The sequence below is a fragment of the Pongo abelii genome, chromosome 12 (genome assembly GCF_028885655.2).
Source record: "Pongo abelii isolate AG06213 chromosome 12, NHGRI_mPonAbe1-v2.0_pri, whole genome shotgun sequence".
In the NCBI taxonomy this organism is placed as follows: domain Eukaryota; kingdom Metazoa; phylum Chordata; class Mammalia; order Primates; family Hominidae; genus Pongo; species Pongo abelii.
This window is the reverse complement of record NC_071997.2, coordinates 82,501,331-82,524,944: the sequence shown is the minus strand read 5'-3', so window position 1 is coordinate 82,524,944 and position 23,614 is coordinate 82,501,331. Positions and strand designations below refer to the sequence as shown.

At 36.0% G+C, this 23,614-nt stretch overlaps 1 protein-coding gene across 44 annotated transcripts in view; it reads right to left on the bottom strand.

Annotated features, from left to right (window-relative positions):
• Positions 1 to 23,614, bottom strand: part of NRXN1 (neurexin 1) — a 1,121,298-nt gene that overhangs the window by 10,951 nt on the left and 1,086,733 nt on the right. For 29 of the 44 annotated variants that reach the window (XM_054548195.1, XM_054548164.1, XM_054548176.1 and 26 more), the window contains one exon: positions 10,948 to 11,035. In XM_054548195.1, the coding sequence (XP_054404170.1) occupies positions 10,948 to 11,035 (88 nt within the window). The remainder of the gene's footprint in view (positions 1 to 10,947; positions 11,036 to 23,614) is intronic. The other 15 variants (XM_054548166.1, XM_054548178.1, XM_024242422.2 and 12 more) reach the window with 1 other exon arrangement.

Genomic DNA, 23,614 nt, shown 5'->3' with positions numbered 1-23,614 from the left:
ACTATGACTTCCCTGCAACACCTATATTTTGTTTCTTATTTTATTTAGTTAACAACCATGATTTTTACTATTATTAAATGGTAATTGCTGTGCTATACACTTTACACATAAATTTCATCTGATTTATTTCTCATAACACTCTGTGGTGTAGGTATTATCATTACAGGAAAGAAAACTAAGTCACCAAGAGCGTAGGCTATTTAGACTTTATAAATGGCACAGCCAAAATTCAAACTCTGGTCTGTCTATGGCTACTAACATTTTATATACTCAGTGTATCTGCATTTATCACTGTGGATCAATTTGTTATTGTTTCTGATTTTATTCCTGTGTTAAGTGTAAAAACACTTAGCGCTTTAGGTGTATTTTCTTTTTTTGTTTGTTTGTTTGTTTGTTTTTTGACACAGAGTCTTGCTCTGTCACCCAGGCTGGAGCGCAGTGGTGCGGTCTCAGCTCACTGCAAGCTCCGCCTCCCAGGTTCACGCCATTCTCCTGCCTCAGCCTCCTAAGTAGCTGGGACTACAGGTGCCCGCCACCACACCCGGCTAATTTTTTGTATTTTTAGTAGAGAAGGGGTTTCACCGTGTTAGCCAGGATGGTCTCGATCTCCTGATCTCGTGATCCGCCCGCCTCGGCCTCCCAAAGTGCTGGGATTATAGGAGTGAGCCACCGCACCCGGCCTTTAGGTATATTTTCTAAGCAGTTGCCCAGTTCTACTCCTTCCAGCCACATTCCTCTTCACCTGCTGCTAACTCTCTGTCCTTTGCTGTGGGAGTTAACATTCCCACAGAATCTTAGACAAGCAGTGAAGAGTGGTAAAAAGAATATCGAATTATGTATTAGGTTCTAGTCTAGGTCCTGTACTTAACTTTTTGAGTGACAGTTCGCAGTTCGTTATCCTCTGCTAACATTCCTTTATCAGAAACATGATAATGACACATAAATTATTTATATCCCAGGGTTACTGTGGGCATCAGATCAGGTAGGGCATTCAGTATGAAAGTATCTGAGGAGGATGAGGACTTTGTAAAAACAGTGATTATCTGATTGTTTTCTCTACATCTTCCACACAGAAGGTACTGAATCAGCAGCTGTCCCACCAATTATACAGTTTTGCAATATGCACCGCACACAGTGTCTCAATCAGCTGTGGCAGTGACCATCGAGGACATTATCTCCCCGGGAGTAGTTGTATTTGAGGACTTCCCTTTCATGAAAAGAGGCCTTGCGAATTCAGGTGGCAAAAACGGTCATTTGCATTGTAGGGCATGTTGTTTCAGGCCATTAATTGTGGTGCTGCATGTGGAGCTTGTTTCTGTTTTTCTGTGAGACATTCTGCCTTTAATGGATCAGTGCTCTCTGGCTCCTACGGTTGGAGTGAATTACATTTCTCTCTCTTTCAAAATTTTATTATGATATTTTATGTTTTAGGTGTCATAAAATCAATCATCTAAGACTATTCTTTGGTAATAAATAGCTGACAGCAAGTCTTATTATATTGGTAAAAACTCCTTTGATTAGGTTTCATTGTTTCTTTCTAAAATTGTTAAGTTTTTCCCTCACTTCCTTCCCTGCTCTGGAATTGCACAGTGTACTCTGGATGAAATCCAAAGTAGACTTTCCACTGCAGAGGTGCATGCTGGGTCCTAGGTGCACCCCTCCTCCACCAGGGTGCCCGCACAGCATCTATATAAACCCGAGTCATTCTGTGTAATGGGGCAGTGTACAATTTTCCTGATTTAGAATTGGGTCTCTTTGCCTTGGGTGATCATCTTTATATTCCTGTCATGAAGCTATTGCTGTCTCAATTTTCTTTTGTTGGGAAAAAGATCAGATTCTTTTTGGTGAAAATGCAATAGCTAAGGTGAAAGATTAGATAACTTCCCCTCTGAGCCCATTAGAGGGAAGTGTGTCAAGTCTAGCATTAGGAAATATGAAAGACAAGGCATCTATCATGGTGGGAAGGCTGTGTGGGTAGGTGTGCCTGGTAAGTCATGCTGCTGGGAGTATTCCTGAGTGTCCTAGGAAGGAAGCAGGAAAGTTAATCATTTCTTCTCTCAAAAGCGCTCTCCCTTTCTCTCTTTCTCTTTTGGTTTAGTATAAAAGCCTAATTTTTTTCCCTCCAAAAATGAAGTAAGAAGAGCAGATGATATGTGCCCTCCTCCTACCATAGGAACCTAAGTTTATCCAGCTAAAGCATTGCTCCCATCTTAGTGGTCACTGAGAGAAGTTTTATGCTGATAGAATTTAGAAATACTTTGAAAAACTTGCTAGATGCTAAAGTATCCATCGTTAACATTTCCCTTTCTTGTTTGGGGATATTTCCATTTATGATGTGGTTTACTATTTAGTTAATTTGCTACTACTACTAATAAAAGCTAATTTATATTATCAAAGCTTTCCTGTGGTAGGCTATGTGAAGTGCTTTAGATGCATTGTCTCATTTTTATCAGTACAGCAATGTCATGAGTATTGAACATTATTCCTTTCATTTTGCAGATGTAAAAAGCTGAGTACACAGAGATTCAATGATTTGCCTCTAATTACACAGTAGGTGGCTGACTTGAGATTTGAACACAGGCATTGGGATTTCTCAAGTTTACTCAATGAAACAAAATATTTTAGTGTGCTCTTAGATGTGACAATGTCAGTATTTTTCTTTCTCCTATTTTTTTTTAATGTAATTAATGGCCTCTGGCTGTACTGACATCTTTAATACACTATTTTTAACCTGGAAAATGTAAAGTATTCTGGTCTTTGCTATTATATTGCCAGTGCCAGTGCCAGGCTTCTTATAACATTTTGTTTATGAGTAAGGAGCAACTCATGATGAGAGTGATCTAATCGACAAGTTACTGTGTTGAGATGAGAGCTGAAGGCTAAAGCCAAATGTAGCATTTGCTGCCCCTTGGAGCATATGTGCCAACAATGAAAGCATATTGGCTTCTCATGGAGGCAGCATGTCCTGTAGAGTGGAATTCAGAATATGCTGGCTTACCTCTGATATCATCTGAGCAAACGTAATTAATGAGGTACCAAGAGAATGCCACAGGAAGCCAATTTCATTATCAAAACAGGTATTTGACACAAATTACGAGACAACGTGACTTTATCCTTCCTGGATTTCATGTTTTCGTAAGAGATAAACTTACCTTCTATTTTTCTAAACCTGTGCTACATTCCTCCCTTCAAGGTGGTTAAATATTTCAGAGCATGGATGTGCATCTTGTTGTCTTCTTCCAAAGCTCAACAGGACATGTGCCATACTGTTAACAGGCTCTTATATTTTAGCATCTTCCAATAAGAAATTGTGATGTGATTATTAATGCTCTAAGGCTGGATGCATACAGGCTGCCTAAAAACTTATGCTGTACTCACTACTGAACAGAGTTTTCTGTTGCTTATCGTAGGAGGTTTCTGTATTAGCAACCATCTATTTTTTACAGACTTCAAGTAAATGCTTAATCTCACTTAGCAAACTCACTTATATGCTAAGTAATTATTATAAGTGGCCAATCATATGTTAGTTAAAACATTTTAACAGAGCCCACTCTCTCTAATACCTAAAGAGACTGTGCTGATTTTTTACTCAGATCAAATGTGTAATGCCTTATGAGTGACCTCACTACAAGGCAGAATAATGCCTCCATTGGCACATAACCAGTGCTAGTAGCAGTGGGTCCTCCACCTATCATTGGATGTGTCATAATTATTTGTTAAACCCTTAGTATGTGGTATGTGCCAGACACTCTGCCAAGCATTGTGTATGAATCCTCTTTTTCCAGTCTCATAATTAACCACATTCTCCCCATTTTACAGACTAGGAGACTGAGCATCAAAACTACTAAGTAACTTTCCCAAGACCAGGAAAGGGCTGCATCTCAAACTAGTTCTATATAATTCCAAAGTCCTTGCCATAACTAATATTCATTTCTGGTGGCATATCACAATTCTTTTAAAATGTTGTTAAGAGCTTTTCTAAAGTGTGACAACCATTATATTGTTAAAAAAAAAAAAAAAGTCCAAACCTCAGAAAAAGGTCAAAATAGTTCAATTAAATACAAATTGCTATATTCTAAAAAACAAAACAAAAAACATATGCACACACACACACACACACAAAATACCTTTTGCTTGTGATTTTGTTTTCTGCTGAACTCCTGGTAGAAACTAATTTTGTTGAATAAAAACTGGTTGCTGGGAAAGTTGATGTCAACTTGACCAAACAAAGATAGGCTTCTTCCTGCCTCTGGGCCCCTGGCCTTCCATTTCTTAGGGCATTTGTAATTTTAAATACTTTACTTTATCTGTCCCTTTGATGTGTAAATATGGAGGACTTGGGAGCCATCTCTTTGTAATATAAACATCAGAGAAGATAGCGCCCCTATCTCCTAACTTCTGTGGAAAGGGTGGGAGCCTAACTTTAGTGGGCTCCATGCTGCAAATTGTAAAACTATCCCCCGTCATGAAAACATGAGATAGTTTGTTTACATTTCCTTTGGGTGAAGCCCATTTGCAAGCATAGTTGGTCCCAAATCCATCCATCCCAGCACTTAAATACCCTCCAGTCTTTTTTGTTTGTTTGTTTTCAGTGAGTTGCGCTCAGGCTGAAATCTGGCCCACCTCTCCTGTTGCAATAGCCTTGACTAAATCTTCCTTGCCTGTTTAACTTTGTTCAATGTAATTTTTATTCTGATATTACTGCCTTCAGAAAAGCAGGGGAAAAGTGAGTAAAAATGATGTGTGATAAATCTATTCTACTTTAACCATGTACTACTTATTTTTATTCCAGTGTTCTGGACAATTAAATTTATATGGAAAAAACATTTCCTACACCAGCATGTTGCACACTGAAACCCAGCTAGCACATCAGTTTCCAAGTCCAGTTGCCCCATCCCGCACCTGAATGATGAGCTGGGCCCTCAGCGCTGACTCTAGCCTTGTACACAGGAGATGCTCTAGATGTTCCCTCAAATGGAACACTCATTGCTACTGTTTTTCTGGCTGCAACTCAAAATCCTCCATTTTGACAGCAATGTGTTGGCTATTATGGGCTAATTAAAGTCACTTTTGAATAATTACATAATAAATAACACACATTTAAATGTAGAACAAAATTATTTTCTAATCAAGCTCTAAAACTATGACCCAGCAAGATAGTCCTTTAAATGATTGTGATGACTTATTTAATGAAAAGATGCACCTTGTTCAATATACATATCTTTATTCCTAATGTGGTTAATGGTATCAATTCAATAGAAATCCCTTGATCTTTTCTCAAAATAGCACACTGAAAAACCACTCAAAATTGCATGGTAATTGCAACAAATTTAGCTTAATGAATAGTAATACATGTAAAGAATATGACATGAAATTATTTAAATGAACTTTTGAAAAATCGATTCTGTATTTGTGAGGTGCCTGAATTTTAGAGGAAAAACCTTCTGCATTCCAAGAAACTATAAGCCCACCTTTTCTAAACTAGAGAATACACCAGCTCTCTCATATTACATGACATAACTTAATCTCTCTGAATCTCTTTAGCTATGAAAATGCTTCATAGTTTCATAAAATAATGACACAGAATAATGTTTGTAAAGGACTAAGAACAATGATGAGCACAGAATAAATCTTCACCAAATACTAGTTATTATTGCTATTTATCATTGCTTATATAATCTGAACCTTGATCAACATGATTCCTCTGATAGGCAATCAACAGTTGCCTTTTGAGTGGTTGTACTGATGACCTCACCTCCTGTGTTCCAGCTAAAGAGATGCCACAAAAATGTGTGATCCTTTTCTTCCCTCCACAACTAATGAGATATTTTATTATTCAATGGAGCTTTTCTTTTCCTAGTTTGACAAAAGTTTAATTGATTTGAAAAGTGGCCTAATATCCCATTAGCTACCCATCCCCTAACCACTCACAGAGAATTGACGTATTATTCTTAGCACTGTAAATCTAACAGGAAATTGTCCTTCCTAAACAGGACTCCAGAAAACAGGAAGCGGGTCTGGTTCCCTTTGTAACAAATGATAAATTAGAGTTATTTATTAGGGAGCTCCTACAGCAAAGAGGGTCATTATCTTCATTTAGGATCTTGAATATCAACATAAAACTCACCTTTTTAAAACTTCTTCAGGAGTTTTGAGAAAGGGTTCTATTTGGAAGAGGGCCCCCAAGCTAAGCAATACTGACATGATTAAAGACCTTCATGGAACTTAAGTGGTTTTGCAGTGTTGCCATTTTGTCAATTTACTGAGTGGATCTAAAATGTAGAATTTCAAAGACATTTTATAAAAACTTATATTCGTGTGAAAAACAAAGTCTCGGAAAATATGTGCGTGTGTGTGTTAAAATAATACAAATAGTAATAACAGGAAACACTCATATAACACTTATTTTGAGCAAAACATTTTTCTATAACATACTTTTCATATATTAACTCCAGCAATCACATATCTAGGCTGAGAAAAAAAAATCACAGAAGCTGTAAATGTTTTTTGAGAAAAATTGTGAAAAAAATGTTATCTATCTCTCATGTGTCTAGGCTTCTTAAAATGGGCACTTTAGGACAACAGTGGCCTGTGACCTTGTGACCAATAGCTGGTTCAGATTTCTACCTGTTCACTAAGAGCTGAGGTTCAATTAGCCCTCCTCAATCACATACCCAACATTTTGTATTCTGAAGCCATCCTTTTGTATTCTGAAACTGATCATATCAATGTGAAGTTATCATCCAATGCTAACTGTGCAGGACAGTGTGGCTGAAATCAAGTATAATTGAGTTCCCTGTGTTCCCACCCGGGAGGTTGACCCTGATCTAGTTTTAACATGTACAGTTCCCATCAGGAGGCCTGAGTGGTTTCATCAGTTGCCCACCAATTTTCAGCCAGGAAAAGTAACAGCATTATGTAAAAGGGAAAATAGCTTGGAATATTCTTTTTGTATAACTGAGTTGGGGGAAAAAAGCCACCATTTATGTTCTACTTTATGCCAGACATTGCAATAAATATCTTCAATATATTAATTAATATAGAACTGAAGGTATGAACTTTCTATTTTTGCTCCCTACTGCTTAGCAAAGCAGTAGGTATATAGTGACACTCAATACTTGATCAATGTTGAAGCTGACAACCCACCAAATATATAACTTCCCTGTTCATTAAGAGTTCTGAGTGGAGCCACAGGTAATTCCAATTTATCAAACATTTGATAAAAGGAATAATTTACTAGTACTCAAGATGATGCTATATTTTTCCTGTTTCTTCCATTAACAGCTTTAGGAAGGTACCTAAATAAGGAACATAGGACATTTTCAGAGAAAAAGCCATTTTTTGAAGGTGGGGGAGGGTCAGAGTGATTAGAAAACTCATGAGTAAATACTTAGGGAGAGTGAGGTACTCAGAAGATTTGGGCAACGCACCTATAAAGGTAATGGTGCATCTCCTTACAAAGATTTGCTTTCACTTGCCCAAGGACTAGCAAATGTGCATAGAAGATATGTCTGTTTCAGAATATTTACCTCAATATGTTAGTTTTATAAAAAGCCAGTATCCCCAAATATAGCCTAATATGCAAAATAATTTTTATTAAGGTATTTCTAACATCTAATAGCAGCAGCTACAATTATCCAATGTTTAAAAATAGCAACAGCTATGATTACTGTCTATATTATTTTATATTTGCATTCAAGATGAATCGCAAGCAGGAAAAAGAGATTTAAGAAAACCAGTATGTTAGGAAACAATGAACTGCAGGAGGGGCAGCCCATGATGAAACATTATTCAGACTTAAACAGGATTCAAACAAAAACAAACAGAAAAACACAACCCCTATTCCAAGAAAAAAGTTGGAAAACAGAAAAACATCATATAAACTAAGAATTTCATTAGAAGCTATCACATAAATAGAACCAATTTCTGCCCAAAGAGCCACCTTCATATGAAGCATTAAAGACAGGCTTGAAAAAAAAGTAATAAGGAGTTGGACAGAAAAAGCTAATGTAGAAAGAGATTTAACATCAGAAATTGAAAGTGAAACAATTCATGGCATACATTATCAAGACCAGGGGAGATAAGATCACAGGACAGGTTTACAGTGAATGATCCCATTAACACAAAATAATCTGAAGTTCTTGTTTTAACAGGAATTGATGAATTGAAAACTGAAGAGTGAGGAGGGACACACTGAAAGAGAGGAGAAAAAGTTAAACTAGGCTCGGTACAAGTGTGTTAAAGTAGCTGTCATTAGATAGAATCAGTAGCTGGTGTGTTTTGTATTTTGGGTAACAGACTTTGGTGCAGTAGAACAGAATTAAAATTGACAGAACAAGTCCATGCAGGCAGCAAGAAAAGCAGGGTTCCTGCTTCATAGAGTTTACCTTGTGGGGAGATTCAAGCTATACATTAATGAATGAAAAACAAATAGATAAGTAAACATGATTCTTTCAGATAGTGATAGTGTGGTAAAGAAAAAAAAGGTAGAAAGATTCCCTGGAGTATGGCAATTAATAAGCTGCTACTCCCTTTTCATTGTGCTATGATATTTAACAAAGCAGACAAAAATCCGGTGAACAAGCAGAAGACGATGGCAAAAGGATTACCCCATCCGCCTTTTCTCTCCTCTCCTCTATCTTCTTCCTCCACCATCTTGTTCTTAGGTCTAGTGTCACCAGAGCAAAAGACAGACAGTAAACTAGTCCATAAGGAATGGTTAATCAGACCTATAAGCAATGCCTCGAAGAACTAGATCATTCAGCTGAGCTCAAGAAGAAAAAGTGACAATTTTAAGTGCAATTAGTTCCTGTGATTCACTAGGTACTCAAGGTAAGGATTCTGCAAGAAGAGTATGATAGCCTATACTTAGACAGTAAAAGAGGGATTCAGCAAGTCAATTAGTAAGAACTTCAACAGTTTTCATCACTGTATTAATACTGTGTAAAATACTGAAAAAATGGATTACCCTCAAGAAAACACTAATTGGGAAAACAAAATCAACTATACATAACACACACCCCAATATACAAAGACCAGACTTTGTTACATGGACAACTCATGCTAGAGGATCTCAGAGAAGATGAGATAGAAAAAAGAGTGTCCTGGTGCGAAAGATTAACACCAGGAAGGTTGGGCATGTGAGCGTAGAAGAAATGGGAAAGGGAAATTTGAGGGTGGGAAAAGGCAGAGAGATGGGACTGATATAATGACAGAAAAGCAATAGCAATGACTTTTTTTTTTTTTTTTTTTTTTTTGCTAACTAACAGATTAAGCATACCAATGAAAACAAAGGCAAGATCTTAGTAAAGGGGCCTAGGATAGTGCCATGATGTGACTATATCTGTCACGACAACCAAGAGGGAATGATTGCAGAGGTCAATGAGCTGGGAGAATGGAATGGATGATTGTGACAGAGCTGATCATTGTGAATGATAGATGTTTCTGGGGGCTGAGAGTCCTGACTGGCACTGTGGAGCCTAGAGGAAAGGGGACCAGAGCATATCCAGCCTGGTCTCCCACGCCCTCTCCTGTTGCGAGGTGACTGCCGAGCTCTTCCCCATCCCTGACACTCAGCAGCTGCTCTCTAAGAGCTACAGTCAGTGGTTACAATCAGTGGGGGAAGTGATATTCAAATATTCAAAACGAGATGCACGATATACATCCCGATTTACTCTAAAGAGCGGATTTACTCTAAAGTGGTATTCTTCACAAGAATGCAAATTCATTACTTTCTTGTGACATGAAATTCTCCTGGGATTCTAGGTGACGTCAATAGACACCACTAGCAGATAGTGGTTAGTCCATATCCACCTCACTGATTTTGTTAATGCAAACAATATTATTATTATTATTATTTTATTATTATTTTGAGACAAAATCTCACTCTGTCACCCAGGCTGAAGTGCAGTGGCGTGATCTTGGCTGACTGCAACCTCTGCCTCCAAGATTCAAGTGATTCTCCTGCCTCAGCTTCCCGAGTAGCTGGGATTACAGGTGCACACCACCACACCTGGCTAATTTTTCTATTTTTGGCAGGGACGGGGTTTCGGCATGTTGGCCAGGCTGGTCTCAAACTCCTGACCTCAAGTGATCTGCCTGACTCAGGTTCCCAAAGTGCTGGGATTACAGGCGTGAGCCACTATGACCAGCAAAGAATATTATTGAATTTAAATACTGCTTTACCAAAAACCAAACCAAAACAAAACAAAACTAATGGAAATGAGCCTAACACATGAAGTTATGAATATTTGGAATCAAATCTAGGCTATGAATTCATTCATTTTTCAGGGTCTACAGCCACCACTTAATGGTATAAGGGCTGTATGGTAACAGTGTTTATGTTAGTCACATCAGAAGATGCAAACATATCATAAAGAAGTAAAATGCTTCAGCTTAAATTTTAGGGAAACATGGCAAGACTCAAATATTTCTCCATTAAATATATCAAGGACTCTACCTGCTGTTTGTTTTACTACTGCCATAATACCCTCACTTCCGAAATTCAGAAATATATCACTTAAGGTAATTTGCTGGCAGAGTGAGTGGTGGGGACTTTTTGTCAGTAGAAAGGTCAAATAATTTTGCACAATGTGCTGCAATTTTTTAGCTTTATAATTTTACTATAAGTGACCCAAGGGAAAGCTCATTATATTGTTACACACAAAAATTATGTCGTGAGCTAATGGAAAGTGAACGGTAAGGTAGCAGCCCTGTGTGCTATACCCACTGCTTTTTCTGAAATACATAATCTTGGCATGTTTTGTTTTTAATTTCTTTCAATAAATGTGGAAAAATTTATGTAAAAAACAAGAGTCCTCATCTCACAATCAACCATGGTATAGGAGGATAGACTTCTAGACATGAATATAAGGCCCTTCTAAGGAAAATAACATGCAACAAAGATTTACAGTAAAGCCAAGGAAGTAAGAAAAAAAGTGGACTAACCTAACCCACCTGAGCTCGGCTCACAGGGGTCAATGTCCTCATCATCGCTGGGACACTCTGCTGAGGCCACAAGGATGTCATCTGTGGTCTGCAAAAGAATCACATTCGGTAGATTAATTTAAAGGGTGCTAACAGATTCTCTCATCTTTGTCTCACTGACAAGTGAAACACAATTTGTTTATCAAGAAACCAAATTCACTATTTCCCTTTCTAAAGACACAGAGCTTACATTTTAGATCCTTCATAGAAGTAACTGCCTATTTGTGAAAACTTGATTACAGTTTAGTTTACATGAGGACGTAGAAATGGTGACAGCCAACTTGTCGATACCCATCCACCCAAATGCAGATAGAAGGTGCACACAGTATCATACAGAGGTTTAAAACAACCTGGCAGAAACAGATGATTTGAAATTTATTACAGCCTGGAGTGCTACAATGTATGCATCAGTGGGCTTTATGTTGTACTTGTGCTTGGCTTCCTAAAAGCAGAATAGCCATAACCTTTTATATTCACGACTGTGTAGAGTTTGATGAATCTGTGAGATATAGCTTGTTATTGTAGGAAACACAGATTAAGTAGAGAATTAGATAGCTCTTTCATTGGTGCAAAAAGACAAGGAAATACAATCCATTTAAGACACTTTTTCACTTTCATTATGATTTCACATTTGAAGCTCATTTTTGTAATGTTCAGATAGCAGGTATTGCTTCCTCATCATCCCTTTCATCATTATGGTTTCATAATAAATGAAAAGTGTATTCAAAGTGGGGGAGGGGAAGAGGTGACAGTTTTCTCTGTGACATTCTAGCTGCTTCATTGCGCTTATAGCAAAAAAGATAACTATCACTGTAATAAAAAGCAGAGTCTGTAAATCCTAGCAGTTAGTCACATAATCAACACACTGATAAGCACGAAAGGTTGTTCTTTATTGCCACTGACAAGCTGCAGTAAATTCAGCATAGATATTGCATGGAATCTGTAAAGGCTTACATCAGAGTTGGCTCTGCTAAGGTAAAACAGAGAAGCCGATGTATACAAATAAATAAAAATATCTCATTACATCTACTAAGGACTAAAGAGATTAGAATTGTTCAAACAATACTCAGAATTGCAACATTGATACAGTTCTCATTTAAAAGTGGAATTAAAAGAACACAGGTCTTACTTCAAAGAAAAAGCAAAAATACGACATGAGCACCTAATATTAAAGGAGCACCTAATATTGTCACAGATTAAAGTATAACTAAATTTTTAAGAAAGTTGTGGCATTTTGAAAATGGAGACAAGGGGTGATGCACTTTTACAGAAAGTATTAGGCTTAAAAATCTTTCAAGTGCAGGGTCTTTAAGAACAAAGAATTCGTTCAGATGTGAATGCTTTACAATATAACTTTAAATAAACAGAAACCTTTAGCATTTGAGATGGTTTCATGTTACTCTTAATTATACTTTTAGTTCCAGGATACATGCGCAGCATATGCAGGTTACATAGGTACACACGTGCCATGGTGGTTTGCTGCACCCATCAACCTGTCATCTACATTAGGTATTTCTCCTAATGCTATACCTCCCCTAGACCCCCACCCTCCAACAGGCCCCAGTGTGTGATGTTCCCCTCCCTGTGTCCATGTGTTCTCATTGTTCAACTCCCACTTATGAGTGAGAATATGCAGTGTTTAGTTTTCGGTTCCTGTGTTAGTTTGCTGAGAATGGTGGTTTCCAGCTTCATCCATGTCCCTGCAAGGGACATGAACTCATTCTTTTTTATGGCTGCATAGTATTCCATGGTATATATGTGCCAAATTTTCTATATCCAGTCTATCAATCATTTCCACATTTATTGAAAAAAATTAAAAAAAAGAGAAAACCCCCACAAATTATCAAATATCAGGAATGAAAGGGGAGTTAGCACTACAAATGCCACAAACATTGAAGAATAAAAAGTGAGAATATTATGAATAACTTTGTCAATAAATTCAACAGTTAAAAAAAAAAGACTTACACTTCCAGGCAAACCAATATTTTCAACTTCCCTTTCTAAAATAGCAGCAGCAAATGCATGAATCCAGAAACTCTCCCAATTGTCTCAGAAGTAAGAGCAGAGTAACATGAGCATTTGGGTTGGTTCCAAGTCTTTGCTATTGTGAATAGTGCTGCAATAAATATACATGTACATGTGTCTTTATAGTAAAGTGATTTATAATCCTTTGGGTATATACCCAGTAATGGGATTGCTGGGTCAAATGGTATTTCTGGTTCTAGATCCTTGAGGAATCACCACACTGTCTTCCACAATGGTTGAACTAATTTACACTCCCACCAACAGTGTAAAAGCGTTCCTATTCTCCACATCCTCCAGCATCTATTGCTTCCTGACTTTTTAATGATTGCCATTCTAACTGGCATTTTGATGGTATCTCATTGTGGTTTTGATTTGCATTGCTCTAATGACCAGTGATGATGAGATTTTTTTCATATGAGTGTTGGCCGCATAAATGTCTTCTTTTGAAAAGTGTCTGTTCATATACTTCACCCACTTTTTGATGGGGTTGTTTTGTTTTTTTTCTTGTAAATTCGTTTAAATTCTTTGTGGATTCTGGATATTCGCCCTTTGTCAGATGGATAGATTGCAAAAATTTCCTCCCATTCTGTAGGTTGCCTGTTCACTCTGATGATAGTTTCTTTTGCTGTGCAGAAGCTCTTTAACTAGAACCCATTTGTCAATTTTGGCTTTTGTTGCCATTGCTTTCTGTGTTTTAGTCATCAAGTCAAGTCTTTGCCCATGCCTGTGTCCTAAATGGTATTGACTGGGTTTTCTTCTAGGGTTTTTTATGGTTTTAGGTCTTACGTTTAAGTATTTAATCCATCTTGAGTTAATTTTTGTATAAGGTGTAAGGAAGGGGTCCAGTTTCAGTTTTCTGCATATGTCTAGCCAGTTTTCCCAACACCATTTATTAAATAGGGAATCCTTTCCTCATTCCTTGTTTTTGTCAGGTTTGTCAAAGATCAGCTGGTCTTCAAAGAATTAGAAAAAACTACTTTAAATTTCATATGGAACCAAAAAAGAGCCCATATAGCCAAGCCAATCCTAAGCAAAAAGAACAAGGCTGGAGGCATCATGCTACCTGACTTAAAACTATGCTACAAGGCTACAATAACCAAAACAGCATGGCACCGGTACCAAAACAGATATATAGACCAACGGAATAGAACAGAGGCCTCAATGTAACTCTTAATGTCAGTGAAGATCGTTAGCAATTTGCATAATAATCATGTAGGTATCTTTTTAAAAAGAAAGCTTTAAAAGCAAAGATCCATTCTCCTTTTGGCAAACTACATCTTGCTGGGTAATATACAAACAGACTTGATAATGATGTGTTATTGAATTACGTAGTCTTGCCAGTCAATTGCTCCAATTCCCTCCAGAGGAGATAATCAGCTTTTTTTTCCCCCTGGACCAACATCTCGTGGAAAGCTACTTTTATTCTCAATTTCAAATTAATTTCAAGGTTACAGATAATTTCTCATTTTCTTTGAGGAATGTTAAGTATATTGATGAAATCAATATAGTGTTGTTCCTATTGGTGTTTTATTCTTGTTAGAGGGAGGAGGATGTAAATAAATTATTTAAACCAATGGCTCTCACATCAGCAGTGATAGTGCCACCTTTTCCTTCCTCCACCTGGAGGGACATTTGGTAATATGTGGAAATATTTGAGGTCACAATTGGAATTCTGAGGTCTGCTACTATCATTGTCTCTTTTTGACTGCTAAACATTATTTTCCTTCCTCTTCCTCTCTTCTCCTCCTTTTTTCTTTTCTTTTCTTTCTTTCTTTTTTTTTTTTTGTAGAGATAAGGTCTCAGCTCAGTCTCATTGTGTTGCCCAGGCTGATCTAGAACCCTTGGCCTCAACAATACTCCTATCTGAGCCTCCCGAAGTGCTGGGATTACAGGAATGAGCTACCACACAATGCCTAAATATTATAAAATACACATGACAGCTTGAAGACAACAAAGAATGATCTAACCTGAAATGTCAATAACGCCAAAGTTGAGAACCCCTGCTCAAAACATTTGAAAACAGTTCTGTGTCTTATTTTTCTCCTAAAAGAATGGACAGCATAATAGTATCTATTGTTACAAGGATTAAATTAGTACATGAAAAGTACCTAGAAGGGGACAACACTGTAAATGTTTATTAAAACTTTCAATATTATTATCAACATTTTCTTCAATATTTCATGAATGTAATACCAATTTAATGTTTTTGCACTATATTTATAAATAATATAATTACAGATATTAAACTGAAACTTGTACATATGAATTCTTCTTAACTTGAGGTCTCATGTTAAAACTTGTATCAAAATACAGTAGCTATATTGGTATTTTGTTGAACTAAGTACCATCTTTTACTGTCTAGGTTCAAACTTTGACCTTTTAGAAGGCAAACATCAAATATAAACTTAAAAAACTGCTTCTTAAAAAAATTCATTGGCTACAACTGTGTGACTCAGTGCGTAGTGTTTCATGCAGACTAAATTATTTAGGCAATACAAGTTAAGCTTTGTTTTAAAAGCCGACCTATTTTCTTTTGGAACAATAATACACTAACCAGAAAGTGTGAGAATGTTCTCAGTGTTTCCTTCTGCAAAACACAATTCCTAAAATAACAAAAGATGTCATACAATGGTACTTCCTATAGCCCTCTTACAGTAGAAAAAAATAACTACAATGTGATCCTTTTGTAGAACTATGTTTTACTTTTTAATATAATTTCCCTGGTATAATGAAATACGTTCTTGATTTTCATATATGTTTTTCCTCCAGAAATTAAAAACCAGCAACAATCTTGAGAATAAAAGACCTCAAATCAATAGATGGCTTGGCAAAAACCATCATCACAGTATGAAAAATCAGGAAGTGGCTCAAGTGTAGGGGAAAAAAATCAAATTTCACTTTAGAAGCTGAATTAACAGCACAATTTTCTAGCCAAAGCTGTGTAATTTAAATTTAATTCACTGTGTTTGGAGCTGCCGCTATGACTTGCTGTTGAGAGAGTGGTAGAAAGAAACTCAAATATGTCACATTAATCAATTCTATTCTTTAGCATACTTTTCCCTGATGTTTATAACCTTTTTGAGAAAACGGACAACCTGCTGAAAAAGATGGAAGCGTGATCAAGCAGAAGCATTAGCTTTACATAGCAGTCCATTTAGATGAGTGTCTCTAACTGTGCATTTAACCACCCACAAGTGAAATTGCTATGCTGATCTTCCTTAATTCGGACTGGTCTGTACATGCCCATGGTAAGCATCTCTTCTTGTTTAAAATGTGCACTACAATTTAAGTCTCTATACTTTTAGGAAGAAAATGATTTGAACAGAATTCAAGAAATAAAGGCTCTAAAACTTAATCCATCCTTTTCTACATTTGAACACCAATATTTTGTAGGGGTTGAGAAATATATCAGGATGGGGGCAAAAGAATGTTCTTAATGCATGGTAAGAAGGTAGACCAATTGATTTAATACTCAGGGATTTTAAAAAGAGGGAGCATTTGGTTGGGTGGAATTTAGAGAAACACAGATGTATTTTTGTTATTTTTTCTCACTTATAGGAAGCCTTTTATTTTTCAACATCATTAATGGTGGAATTTTCTGTATATGCATTTGCTGTCACTTTAAAAAATATAGCTTAACTGCGTATCCGTGTGGTAAAAACATACAAGGAAAGCATGAATAAATCCAGTATGTAATATTATATCCCTGCTAAGAATAGCATTCCAAGACTTTATTCCTTATGATAAACAGCTTTCCTGAAGACTAATATATTCCAATGAAGACGCTTACAGAAAACTATACTATTAAGACAAATCTGTTTTGTAAGGAAAAAAGCAAATTCCAATTTTAAAATAGGATATTCATTGTCAGTATATGATACCCACAAATAAACCCTTGATTTATTCTAAAATTTTAATTGAAACTTTATTTCTAAACAGCAATAGTGTATCCTGCTATACATCTAAATACGAGGCCAAAAAAACTGTCTCAATGACATGAGCATTGTATTACATTATTTAGCCTAATATTCAACTGTTGTGACTGATATTTAGACTGAATTGATAGCAACACTTAGTGGGTCGAGGACAGTGCTAGCTGAAATATATCTGGTTAACTGATAGGCACTTGTTCTTGCTGATACTTTTCTGTATGCAAAGCTGCTTTGGAAGAGACAGAGCTCTAAAGTGTGGTTTTCATGACTGAATTTAATAGTTTCTCCAGAAAATATTTATCACTAGGTGAGGTTCCTTGAAAAAAAAAAAATAATAACAGGATTCAGGATTAGTATCACAAATTTCCAAGTAAGGTCCACCCCAGTGTCCTGATAACCTATGGAGCAAGAAGTTTCTAGGAGGTGAGGGAAGTCATAATTCTCACCAGAAGGAAAAACTGCAGAAAATAATCCACTTGTAATGTGTATATAGGTATATGATTCCCAAATTGTGGTCTATTTGATTAAATCAAATCAGTAAAGAAATATATCAAATTGGCAATTTCAGTTAATGAACAATCCTATTAAGATACAAGAGGTATTTAGAGGCTGCCTAGATCTTATTCTTGTTTCCACTGTCTCAATGAAGTTGCCTCAACTGACATCATAAAGATGTCAATTTCATGGCTCACTATTTAATAAACATAAAAATAATAAACTGAGATCCAATATGTGGAGGATGAATTTTACCTCCAGCACGTGAATAACAAAGACAGTGAGGCCCAATTACTCAACAATGAATACAAAGCACCTCATCTATGCATAGCATTTTCTGATAGGCATAAAATATGCTCAGTACATCTCAAGGTATAAATTGTGGTTCCGACATGCAAATAATTTATTGTTCTCTCTCTGTTCTGAGGCAAATGAACAAATAACTCTTTAATACAAATAACAATGAAGTAAATTCAAATAGCTCATTTTTCTGGGAGTGTAACAATGTTCCCATATCCATTACTTCATTTACAATTCACCAATAGCATCCTTATCTGGAATGCAGATGGAGGTACTATTATTCAGAGTGTTATAGTTAAGTGTCTGCTAAAAAAATACTCATCTGTGCACTCATCTACCCAATTTGAATGTGTGAACACTGGCTTTCATGAATATGTAGGTCAAAGCTCAAATATCCCTGAAAACAGCCACTTTCACATTTCTTTAATGTTCTTTCCCAATTGATGCCCTAGGCTATTACAAAAAGTGACCATAAATCAGCTGTCTGCTTGGGAAAAAGGCAGACTTGAAAGCCATTCAATTTTCTTCTAATTTTTTTCAGCTGTTTAAAATGTATTCAATGATTCCAGAACCATTAAAGTGGGTTCGAGTAGAAGAACTCTGCCATGGTAAAGAAATCGCGTCTTAATCTAACGTTCATTTTTATGTACATTTGATACTTGTTCTCCTAACAGGCAAAACTCAAAGGAAAATATAGGAATATGGAAATAATGTCACAGAAATACACTTTAATTAAATTATGGGGAAAAGAATAAAACTGAATTTTTGAGTAATCAAAAAATAACATCATTTTAGCAAACTTATTCGAAATAGAAAACCTACAAATAAGGAACCTGCTGTCAGGGAACTTGAAATTAAATTTATGTGTAAAAAATATGTATTTTACTATTTCTTTATGCTACTGATGACCTCTATGCTCATATTGCATATCCATTTTTAGCCAAGGCAATACAGAAGGACTGGCAAAATAATATGAAATTTAAACTTTCAGGAAGCCATGGAACAATCTATTTTTCTGAATTCTCACTAATTAGAATTTGAGAATGTCAGACCTCCAAAGACTGCTGGTAATGGAGTAGAGGTACTGGACGAGTGATCGACTGTGCTTCCCATCTCTTTGTTTTGCTTTTGGACAAAGCACTTTCTGAAATAATTTTGGCCATTTCCAGATTAAATAAATATTGAAAGATGTTTACAAATGTAAATTTAGGCTTCTAGCTGTATCAATATGAATATCTAGTCCTATTATGGATTAGTCACACAGGTTGAAATGAAAAGTAGGGTTCTAGCTGTATCAACATGAGTATCTAGTCCTATTAATGGATTGATGGACTAATTAATAGATTAATTAGTCACACACATTGAAATCAAAATCCTTTTTGGTAAAAGGCCAAAATAAAACCAGACTTTATGATTGCAAAATGCCTATGATGTATAATTTCAACTAGCATGATTCCAAATCCAAGCTTTCATTGTTGCCATGTTAGGGAATGAAAACATGTTTTAGTTAAGCAATCATATATCTTCTTGTACTGAGTCAGATCTTAGAGATCATTAATCTAAGCTCTTCATTTTACATATTGGGAAACTGAAGCTAGAAAATTTTAATTGGCCACAGTTATACTGCTAGTTAATGGCAAATCTATGAGATTATCTGACTCCCAGTAGATTATGTTTTTCTATTATCCCAGATGACTTCTACCTATCCAGTCATCCATCCATCCATCCATCCATCCATCCATCCGTCCGTCCCAAACCATCTTGTTCTCTGATGAATTTTATGTGATTTACAAAGATACGTGATAAAATAAACTTAAAATAAGTGAAAAGGTTGCAAAGGTAGAGTACTGGATTTTAGATAAGTAACCACTAAAATCGTCCTGAAGAAATACACACAGACAGGAGGTGCACATTCACAGCTTCTGCACCATTTGATACGGCAGCACATCATGTAACACTAAAAGAGGAGCACAATTAATGCTAGAGTTCAACTTTTAAAAATCCAATTACAGAAATTCAAATATTGACATAATTACAGTTATTTTGAAATGGAGTTAACCCAGGAAGTTCTTTATTTACTTCTGAAAATCTTTTCTTAAATTATTGTTTTAAAGACCTTACATAACATGCCCTCAGTCTCTGTACCTAAATGCATAACTAATTTTTTGGTGACAAAAAGAAAATGCAAATTATTGAATCTTTTTCTGTCTTTTTATCTCTTTGACTTAGAACACTGCAGGCTATGCTGGCTACAAAATTAACTCAATGAACTCCCTGCTCTCTTCTCATTAAGCCACTGATTAAAATCCTTCCAACTTCCAAGGTCTCTCTCTTATTAACTACTGTCTTCACAACAGAAGTGCTAATGAGATATTCATCTTTGTTTCTCTCACACAACAATCAATCATGAGAGTTCTGTCAGATTATTTCTTATTACATCTTGGGAATAAATATATGGAAGTGATCATTTATTAGCCATATTGGTAGTTTCTCCAGAAACAATCTAAACATATATTGATCAAGTCAGTCTTATTGACACAATGACCTTAGAAGTGAAGGTTCAAGATCAAAGATGTAGAAGGAGCCACATTTACCTTTGGATAAGCAGCCAGTTATAAAAAAACATTTCTCTGCTACTGGGTAGTACTATGACCAATGTCACCTGATTAACTTGGGGATAGATGAGAACTTCCATTCCACACGATGCTTAGAGTATAGAACAGCAAGAAATACGGATGTGGCTGGAAATAATGATGACTTAGTTAACAGAAAGTGTATTTTCTGATTTTGAGTTGATTCATGAGTTGAATACACGCAACGCTTAGGATTGCATGCCCCCAAATAAGCCAATATCTGAGTAGCACCTCTATGCTTGTATCTATCCAGTTGTGATTGAGAATAAACATTATCTGGCTCAGACGTCACAATGTTATCTTGTTCATGTGTTAAGAGGATCCAGTGTCTTCTAGTTCTAGTTAAACTGGAACTCCAAGCTTCTACACTTGACTACTTCATTCCTTATGGTGCACATTGGCTCTTTAATACGTATTTAAGATGTTGTACTGCTGAAACACCTCAATTTAATTTAAACTATGCTGACCAATAATGCAAAATAAATACTACTCCAGAATTCAAATCTCACTTCTAGTTTTCATGAGCAGTACACATCATCTTGGACTGGTTTCTGTGTTCTAAACATGACGTATGAATATATACATATTATACATTTAAATACATATATTTATATATGTAATTATTTGTGTCTCACAGGATGTTAAGGGAGTCAAATTTGATATGTGTGAAGACATTTTGGAAAGTGTAAAAGTGCCCACGATGCAGTGTTTATATAAATTATTGTTATAGAAAACACATGGACACAGGGAGGGGAACATCACACACCCAAGGCCTGTCAGGTTGTGGGGGACAAGGGGAGGGAGAGCCTTAGGACAAATACCTACTTCACGTGGGGTTTAAAACCTAGATGACAGGTTGATGGGTGCAGCAAACCACCATGGCACATGTATACCTATGTAACAAGCCTGCATATTCTGCATATGTATCCCAGAACTTAAGAAAAAATAAAAAAATTATTACTATAACTAATAATTTTTGTCCCTCACATGATGCTACAAAGGAGAGCTCCGGATAGTGCTTGAAGAGAGCAACCAAATGTCCATTTACCTGAATACATTTTATTTTAATGTCCTGAAATCCTCTTGTCCCTCAGTTGAATAGGATCTGTATCTCTCACTTATGCTAGCCCCTCACATAGATGCTGTTCTTGGGCTGCTTCCTATTATGCCAGCATTGAATTCACTTTGGCATTCCTTATTTAGGGCATATGTGTGGATCTCACTGGTAACTTACAAGGTAGGTAGCACCAATCTATGCCTGGCATTATGATTACCTTTCCTCTGATCCAGATCTCCTGGAGAGCTTAGTGCACAGACTCAGGGATACTTGAGCTCTCTCTAAATTCTAAGTTCTACTCATTAGATTGTGAGAACCTCATTTATTTTATCAGTGCATCCAGAATTTACCACTCTGTTATGTCTACAGCATATAAATGAACAGATAAACAGGAAAAAACAGACCACTTAGCAAACAATGCTAATTAAAGGAGAGAAAGAGAGAGAGGAAAAGGGAGAGGGAGAGAGAAAGACTGATTCTCCAAGTGTAATTCATGCATGACAATACTCCTTACAATAGCAGTGGTTGTATTTGTAGTTATAATATGACTTTGCCTATGGTTTGTCTTCTATAAGGATTAGTAATATGCTAATCAACTCCTGTTAAGACAATGAGCTATCTTTTCTTAATGCATTAGAATAGTGGGGGTAATTGCCTTCCAAAATCATCTTGAAATCTGAAAGCATGAAGACTGCTTAGTGATATGTTTTATTTTATTTCATATGCTCCTTTTGGGTAGAGTTTATGTTTTATGCCCCCAGGGCATCTATATAGAAATTCAATAGAGCTGACTTAAAATGACATAATCACTCAAAAACCTGGCTTATATTCTTAAAGCATTTGCATGAATAAAAGGATATTTTGAAAATAATTGTGACTTGAAAAATAATCGTTATGAAAATACAATTTAGTTAAAAGTGAGGGATTCATCTTGACTTTAAAAATAGAAGAAATATTGTACATGACACTTGAATTTACTAGAATCATCACATTTTAAATAATTTTATTCTTGATGGTCATCCACTCTAAGCTCACTACATTTTTGGTTATGAAAAAGGCATGATTGTCACAATTGCTCATTTATACCAGCTAATTAAATCTCAATATAAAATTGAACAAGCATAGATTATTTTCTAGGAATACAACTAAGAGTAGGAGACGAGAATTGTGGCAAAATAACACTTTTTCAAAGATTTTATCTGCCTTATAACATCTCTAGAAGTGACAATGAAACTTTCTAACTGGCTTCCACATTATACCCCATGGCTGGAAATGTATGGTAGAGAAATAGCAAAAAGTGACATTATCTTTAACTGAAAGAGAGACTGACTGAAGGTTAGAAGGAAGGCAAAGCTAAAAATGTCTTGCAATAAGTTGGTCTTCCTGCTTTTATGAAGCATTCCTGTCCTTCGAGAAAGCAGTAAGATAAAGCCTACTCTGTGGAAGGGACTGAGAAAAACATAGTTACCTATCATTTTGGGGTTTTTTTACCTACATAATATTCCTCAACTATCTCTATCTCTTACAAACTCTATTGCAATAGTCTTACATTATAAATGCTTTTACTTAGCTGCAAAAAAAAAAAAAACTATTCCTTTGTAATGTTTTCCTTCAAAATCTAACTACAAGATGAAAGCTTTATCTTTTTCCTCAAAGAGGCCAGCCATAAGATTCACACCAAGAAATAGTGCAAGACAGAATGCACTAATCAAATCTGTATCTACTGATTCTGCCATTCATTCTTTCATCCATTTGTACTCATTTGTTGAATATTTTCATTTAATAAAGAGTTATACAGGCAAGGAATAAAAATACAATTTTCACTCTTAGAATATTTAGAATACTGTGGTGGAGCATGCAATCCAATTTCTTTTGGGTTTGAAGAAGGCATCTATCATTTTATGAATTAATCTTTTACACATGTATTAAGTGTTCACACTATATTCAAGGTTGCATCCCCAAGGCCTGCCACAGTACCTAGCATGTAAGAGACAAATATCTGGCCAATGAGTCAGAAATGATTCCAGCCAGTATAATGAGAAAAATAGAAGTGATTTGATAGGAAAAATAAGTCTAACACTATAAATCACCTCATCATACTAGACAAAACAAAAGTACCTTAGACTTTTACAAAAACATTTCCAAATGCAAGGGATTGACAGAACCAAAGATGCTCTATGTTCTCT